General features: G+C 51.6%; 1 protein-coding gene across 1 annotated transcript; it reads left to right on the top strand.

Annotated features, from left to right (window-relative positions):
• Positions 1-5: 5 nt before the first annotated feature.
• Positions 6-5,286, top strand: LRRC23 (leucine rich repeat containing 23; the record flags this gene model as incomplete). The annotated part of the gene is made up of 6 exons (XM_010295537.1): positions 6-98; positions 176-288; positions 1,179-1,432; positions 1,531-1,661; positions 4,708-4,844; positions 5,064-5,286. Coding segments are annotated over 6 exons (951 nt in total), but the record flags the coding sequence as incomplete, so codon positions are not given.
• Between the last annotated feature and the right edge of the window lie 2,785 nt (positions 5,287-8,071).

The following is an 8,071-nucleotide window of genomic DNA, read 5'->3' as shown; positions in this document are numbered from 1 at the left end:
ACGGCGAGGCGTACGGCCTTCAGGAGGAGGGGGAGGAGGAGGAGGAAGAGAAGGAGGAGGAGCTGCTGGCGCTGTCGGAGCAGGAGGAGGAAGAACAGGTGAGGGAGGGGCCTCAGCTCCCTCTGGCTGCGCGGTTAGGCCAGCGCTGGCGTTCTGCTCTCTCCTTCTCTTCCAGGTGCTGTCCCCGTGCCCCCTGACGGAGGAGGTCCTGAAGGAAGGCCTCTCTCTCCTCTGTAAGACCGGCAATGGTCTGGCCCACGCCTATGTGAAATTTGAAGCCAAACACAAGTGAGTGTGCAACACCTGCCCCAGGAGAAGGCAGCCTCCTCCCTGGGCATCTATGTAGCCATTGAGCAGATGTGCCATAAGGCCACTAGTGACCGACTGTGTGGGGCAGAAGCGTTTCCAGGCTATGTTCTATGGCTGGCTGGCTTCCAGTCTGTGTCTCAGCATAACTTGTCCATCCTCAGCCCTGAGCTGGGGACTGCCTCCACTGTGGCCAGATGAGCTGGTGGGAACATTGGTGTCCCCCTAGCTTGAGGGGAGCCTGCTCATCACTCTGAACTGTGGTCTCCTAGGGGGACCTGAATAGGGTGACCTCCCCACAGTCACTTTTGAGAAATATCCATTAAGCATCTCTCCTGTTAACTGCTAACCTTTAACTTGTAAATACAGTGCCACAATGGCCTGGGGACAGTTTGGAGCCTCAGCCCCCTCAGTACACCCACATAACCCTCGATCTACCTGACAGGCCTCAGTAAGACGGTGTCTTTCAGCGGTCTCATAAGTATCTCAACCAGCTTTTTGCGAGTAGCAAAGTCCTTCCACACAGTCCTTGGTGTTGCCACTACCGTCTAACAGACCCACCCCCCCGAACTTACCGTCTTTTGTGCTCTGGTTCTGCCCTCTCCTGACAGGTACAGTTCAATGGGAATAAGCACTCCCTGTGCCAGGAAAGCAGGTCCAATCTTAACATTTGCCCTTGTTTACAAGCTGTTCGGCCTGTCTCTATTGCCTACTTTTTTCCTTTTTTCCTCCTGTTTCCAGCAAGGCTTCCTAGGACAGCAGGGGAGCAGGAGAGGAGGATGCCCTCCCTCCAGCAGTGGTGAGGAGCAAACTGAAAGTTGGTAGCAGGGGGAAATATGAGAGATGTTTTATTCACATCCTTCTTCCCACAGGGACTTGACAGACATCAGCCTCCTTGAATGCTTCATTCATCTGCGGTATGTGGATTTGTCAGAGAACAAGCTGCAAGATTTGTCTCCACTGAGCAGCCTAACCCACCTGCTTTGGCTGAAGGTGGATGGGAATCTGCTTACCAGTGCCTGCATGCAGGAGCTGCCCTACCTACAGATCATCAGCTTTGCTCACAACCGCATCAAGGATATGGAGGGCATTACTCACCCCCGCTTAGCCAACCTCAGCCTGAAAGGTGATACAGACCACCTCTCTTCATTCTTGTGCACATAGGATGCTCTCTTTGGGTTTGGGATTAACCTTCTCATTGTTTCTTCCTCCTCTGGCACTCAGGAAATAAAATCCAGACAGCTCTGGGCCTGAGTCATGGCCAATTGTTCAGCCTGCAAATCCTGGAACTGCGAGGAAACATGCTAGAGAGCACAGCAGGGCTCAATCTTCCCAAGCTCAAGAACCTCTATCTGGTAAGGGATCAGCCAGCTAGGGGAGTGGGACAGAGCTGCTGCAGAGCCTGGCACCTCCAGTCAGTGGGAGAGGGGGAGGAGCCTGTCCCCTTCAAAGCAGCATAATTTCAGAGAGCTAAAGAGACAAAGTCCCTTCTTTGGGGTAGCTCCTTCTACACTGTCTGCCCAGATCGTGCGAAGGGAGTAGCCACTAACCAGTAATTCCTCTGCAGAGAGTGGAGGAGCTGGCAACGTTCAGTGTGTCGGGTTCTTGCCTCCTGGCCTCCTACAGGAGAGTGGTATTCTCTTCTGGCAGTGTTAGGCAAGCCTGTACTCGATGTGTCCTGGGACCTCCAGAGGTCAGTGGGGAAAGCAACAGGTTTGCTCTGGATGACAGGGTGAGGGCATGCCTCTTTCTCCTCTGATGGGCCTAATAAAATACTGGTTTAAAAACAGCAAAATTATATGAATCACACCTTCAGCTGCCAAAAAAGAAACTGATTGAACACTGCAATGAAACTAAGATAGGAGAAGAAATTTTCTAATACCATAAACAATTGCTTCAGGGAACATTTCCTCCTAGAGACGCAAGTGAAGAAACTATGTATGGCTTAGTCCCATGCATCACACAGTGCTACAGCTTGCAAAGACTGGATAGGTGTCCTGAGTCACTACCTCTTAAAAAGCAATTAAAGATGATAAAGGCTTTGAAAAGCTATATAGTTTCTTTTATATCAAGGCTCCCTGGCAGAAAACGCAGAGGAGACTGCTTACTGAGATTGCCTGCAATTTTCTGGTAGAAAACTGAGATTTTAGGACTAGAGGTGCTGGAAAAAAGAATGAAGTGGATAAGTCACTAGATACAATACGGATTTTCGAAGTAAAACCATTCACTTTAGTGAATGATTGGAGGAAAGCAAACACAGCACCCATATTTAAAGAAGGTTCCTGGCATGATTGAGAAATTTCTGAGCTGCATGTATGAAGCAGGCATATTGCAAGACGTGATTATTAAAACTAAAACAACTGACTCATTTCCCAGGAACTTTTGGGGCTTGAATTTGGCTCTCATGTCCAACCTGCTCACTAAATCATTTTGGAGGGAGATCTCTCCCTGCAGTGCTTTGCTTTCTGTATAAAGATTTTGGTATTACTTGAGCCATGGGTAGATGTAGCTGATGCCTGAAGGACAAGGGTTCAAGACAAAGAGTTAAACTTAAGGGAACTGAACCAAACTTGGTTAATGCATGCCATAGTTGCAGATTAAATTTAGCATTAAGAAAGTTATACCTACTAGCAGGAAAACTATGAGAGCTGTCTGCGTACTATGTGGCACTTGTATCAGTTTGAGGATCACTGCTGTCAGTAGGGCTGTGTTAGCTCCTGGTCATTGTGCAGCAGTGGTGACAAAGGCTAGCTAGAGCAAGGCCAGGTATGCAGCAAAGGAAGAGGGAATCAGGGGCAACGTATTATAGTAGCTTTCTGTAGGAAATGATGGCATCACATCTATGTGAAGAACTGGTATCTAAGGTAAAGTGATGATGTGATTTAATTAAAGATGTCATACAGAATTGATTATTTGATTTAGGAAAAAAAAAAAAACCACAACACCGAAAAAAATCCACTCTGCATTGGCCTGTTAGTGCTTCCATGGTCAGAGCAATTAAAACTATTCACACTGAAATAATGAAGAAAGTGAGAGCGATGGGAGGTTACTGTTCATTCTACAGACCAGTGGTCTGTGAGCTCCCCACTCTGTTTCCCACACCAGCTCCTGATTTCCTCCAAGGTACAATGTGCTAAACCTTCCTGACTGTCAAATCTGTTCAGATGACCATTGCTAAATCTCCAACTTTCCTCTTTTTGTTCTTGTGTTACCCTCTTCACTTTGCCCAGCTGGTCCAGACTTTCTTTTGTCCAGTTTCCATTAAAATCCTCCTTTTCTACAAACTGTCCTTTCCATGAGTGACCCAGTCCTAAACTGTTCTCCTATCCCACCAGTTCAGCCCGTGCCCCTTTTACTAATCTCAGTGACGTTGGCCACGTCACTGCCTGGGTACCAATAAGGAAGGGAGAGCACAAAAAATGACCTCTCTCCCCCTTTTCCATTCACATATCTGCATCCTTAGAGACTGCAGCCCTGACCTACAATCGCAAGTGAAGCCCAGCGCAGCTCCAGGCTAGGGAACATGGTAGGGAAGTTGTAATTATCAGGGATGTTCCAAACTCAGCTGCACAGAGCGTGACCAGCCTGACCTAGCATTGGTGCTAGCACTACAGTGAGCATGGCCCTGGGCAGGAGACCTCTAGTGGGCTCTTCCACACGAAATCCTGCTGTGAAACTATTGCTGAAAAGCAGAGCTTCGTATTTCCCCGTCTCACAACTCACAGTGAAGTGAATGAAATTCAGTGATGGGAAATTTTTAACTTCCTGCCATAAGATTGTCAGTTTTGTTGCAAGAAGGTGCACCTATGGATGGACAACAACAATTATACCTGGAAAAGCTTAAAATTAAACCAACCAACAACACCCTGCCCCCTGCAACCTCTCTCAGGAACATGCAGCCTGCTTCTGCTCCTAGAGGAGTAGAAGAGGAGATTTCTTGGTAATATATTTCCCCCACAAGAGAAGCAGCTGGCACTAGAAGATCCCTGGACTACATGGACTATGTGACTGAGAAGCGCTGGTTATTCTTTAAATACACTTGTTTCAGGCTCAGGTCTGTGCTTTCCCCTCCACGCTGTTACTCTCTGAGGCCTTAGGGACTCAGATTTGGCACTGCCATGGGAGGGGGTGCTGTGCTGGCAGTGGAGGGTGGTTTTGTCTCAGTCACCAAGTGATGCTATAGGAAATGCTGTTTCAGCAAACTTTTGGTCCTTGAATCTGAATACTTAGAACCCATTTGGGCAAGTCCCTGAGCAACCTGCTCTAGCTTCAGAGAAGGCTGTGTTATGAGTGGTAGGGTGTCTGAAGGGTATAAAGAGCTTTAAAGGCCAGAAATAACTGCTCCTCCCTCTCCTGTGTGTCCCCTTTTTCCTCCTCTCTTCCTGCCTCCCTGGCGCTCAGGCCCAGAATGCCATTCAAAGCCTTAAAGACCTTGAGGAGCTACGGCAGCTGACAACTCTGCACCTGCGTGACAACCAGCTTGAGACCCTGGATGGATTCTGTAGTAGCATGAAGTACCTGCAGTACCTCAATCTACGGTGGGTTCTCCCTGCTCTGTGTTGGGACCAGAGACCCCTTCATCAGTCTGGGGAGCTGCAGACAGATCTGGATCTTTGAGCACAGGTCTGTGGTCTAAGGTCTATGGTCTGTCATGCTGCTAGGTTTTGCTTTGTCTGTCTTGCCAGCTTACTGCTCTGAAGGGACCTCACTACTTACACGTGTCTCTTTTCCTGCTCTTTGTGCTTCCTCCTCTTCAGAAACAATGGGATCAGTAGCCTTCAGGAGGTGGCAAAACTGCAGGTCCTCCCCATGCTGCAGGCACTGGTGCTGTTGGACAATCCATGCTCTGATGAACCCAATTACCGGCTGGAGGTCCTGGTCCTGCTGCCACACCTGCAACGCCTCGACAAGGAATTATTTGAGCAAGATGAGCAGGCAGAAGCAAACAAAATCCGTCAGAAAAGGCAGGACGAAGAAAAGGTGAGAACGGAATGCTGGGGGGATGAGAAGGAAGTGAAGGGAGAGAGAGAGGATCAAACATGCTGATTAAGCCTCTCCTCCTCTAGATTACATGAGGACAAGGCTGAGGGAGGTCAGTCCCAAGGGCATAGGAGCCTGAAACAGACTGGGCTTTCCAACCTGATTGTGATGGCCAGCATTGCAACCCTATTGCCGTTCCCAGCCCCGCTAGCAGAGCTGGGTGGTGAAAGGGGAAAAGAAGTCAGGCATGGAGTCATTGAACTTCTCCTTCTTTCCTTCTTCAGGAAATGGAGGGATCTCTCCAAGGTGATGTGACTGAGTGATCCCTATTTTTAATGCCCGCGCCCAGAGCCAGCCAAGATTCGAAGATGCCTTCCCCAACGTGTGTGGCTGGGAAAGTGAGAAAGTAGCAGAGCTACCTTCACCTCGTTTTGTCCCTGGAGAAAAGAGGAAGGCTACCTACTCTGGTCCTGGAAGCTGCCCTGAAGGTACTGCAGTGTTTTTGCAGTCACTGCACTCATACACTCTATTCTCAGTAGGCCCGAGAGGAAAAAGGGGAGAGGGGAGAGTCACAGATTCTGTGGTTCGATTTATGGCTCCCCAAAATCCTACAAGGTTATTTGATTTGAATAAAAATAATTAATGAGCCTGGAGTGACTGGAACTGTTTATCCTGCACACCCACTGCTATTCCCTGGCTCTCTCACCCTCGTCTGTCTCTGTCTATCCCCTGTCTGTCTCTCTCTCTTTCTCTCTCCATCCTCTACGTGCTGTTTGCAAAGCTTTGCTAAATCCTGACTCATCGCAGCTCCGGGTCACATGCTGCTGTCCCGGCCCTACCGGGGGCGGCTCCATCCTGCCGCCGCCGCCACCGCCGCCGCCGGCTCAGAGGACACATCATCTCCCCTTGAGGTCCTGCGTCCCTCCTCAGCTTCGTCCTCTCTTCTTTCTACCAGCACTGTCTCAATCTCTCCTTCACCCCTGCCCTAGGAAGGTAAGTGTCTCCTCACGGCCAGCAACCCCCCTCACAGCATGCATGTTTCTGCCCCCCACCCTGTGCCCTCCAAACCCCACAAGCACTTCGGGGTCCCTGCTGAGGAGGACCACGGTGAGCGGCATTAACAACTAAACACCCCTCACTTCTTCCCCTGCTCCTCCCACCTCTTTCTTCTCACCCCCATCCTTCTCACTTTTCTTTCATATTTTAATTTCAGGTGCTCCCTCCTTCCCTACCCCCGGCAAGCACCATTTCAGATGTGAACCTAGGGAACTGCAGGAGCGGGGCAGCCCACCAGGATAGGTGCTGCTCCCGAGGGCATTGCCGGGAGGTGCTGCAGGATGGAGCTTTTCCTGGGGGAGGGGGGTGGTAGTGGGGAGGCGGCAAAGCTCAGTTTGGGCACTGCTGGGGAAAAGACCCAGCCTCAGAGCAGAACAGCTCCCCCAACCTCCTGAGGTGTTGACATAAACACAGGCGCTCAGCCGGGTCCAGGGAGAGGGAGGGAGGAGAGGGGATGTATTCTTATCTGTGCTGCCCCACACTACACACCGGAGGCGTGGGGGCAGCAGGGAGAGGAGGTGACAGTCAAGCAAGCAATAGCTGCATCAGCCACGACACTGCAGCAGTGCGGGCTTCCTGGGAGCAGTGCCCAGCCTGGGGGAATCGCAGCAGCACACAGAACTGGTGGTGGTGCCTTGGGGGAAAGGTCTTTGTGATGCTGGCCTGCCTGGCAGGGAGGGGGGATTGCTGCATACCCCAGTGAGACGGTGCCCTGGTGACAGGCAGTGCCACGAAGCAGTGCCCACAGGAAGGCACTGCAGCAGCACCCGTCTCCCAGGGTGCCCTGCCCAGCCCCGGCCCAAGGGAGGCTGCCCAGCCTCCCACCTGGCTCCTCTCTCTTCCTGACTCTGGTCTACGGGCTGTGGCTCCGTCCCAATCCCTTATCCTGGCTTATCCGCCTCTGACCTCCTTTCAGGACAGTGCAGCTGATGCCAGGGATTTTAGGGCGGTTCTTTTAGGGTGGATCTTTGCGCTGGTCAAAGGAGGGCAAATGCAGGGGGACACAGGGCAGCAACACAAGTGGACACAAGGGTTTAAAGGACTAGAGGGGAAAAGAGATCAAGTGAGTGATGGGGTGGGGCAGGCAAGGCTGGATTTGGGCTTGTCATTTGGCTTCCTCGGAGCTGGCCCCAGCAGGGGTGGGTGGATGTGGGCAGAGGGATGTGACCATGGGCACCATGACCATGGGCAACATGACCACATAAGCAGGGAGGCACTGCATCTGGCACAGGTCTTGCTGTCAAAGATCACTTTAATGGGGTCCTGTTCCTCTCTTCCCCATGGAGGCTGTTGGGGCATGGCCGGGGCACTGCTGCAAAGGAAGCTCGCAGCTGCACAGGCACGGCTCTGGAGGAAGTTCCCGCGGCGCGTGCCAGATGGCGTGAGGAGCACTGCCAAAGCGGCTGATGGGGGATCCCAGCCCAGATGGACATGGTGGAGGGCCCTGCATAGGCTCCAGAGAGCCCTGGTGTCACTGACTGAAACTCCCCAGTACGGGAAGCTCTTCCTGAAACTTCAGAGTGGCATGATTTCCTCACACCCGTGTGATTTCCACCCACTCGAGGCAATGGGGTCGAGAGCCGACTCCAGCTTCCCTCAGCCTGCTTCTTAGCTACCCTCAGTGCTGTGATGTGCTATTTGCAGCAAGCCCCCCACTGCTCACCCCTACCCCGTGCTGCACCCCTGTGCTGGCTGTACCCCTGCCAGATACTCACACGGCGCAATTCTG

The sequence above is a fragment of the Phaethon lepturus genome, unplaced genomic scaffold, assembly GCF_000687285.1.
Source record: "Phaethon lepturus isolate BGI_N335 unplaced genomic scaffold, ASM68728v1 scaffold52959, whole genome shotgun sequence".
Lineage (NCBI taxonomy): Eukaryota > Metazoa > Chordata > Aves > Phaethontiformes > Phaethontidae > Phaethon > Phaethon lepturus.
Note: the sequence above shows the minus strand (reverse complement) of the source record. Positions and strands in the feature narration are given on the sequence as shown.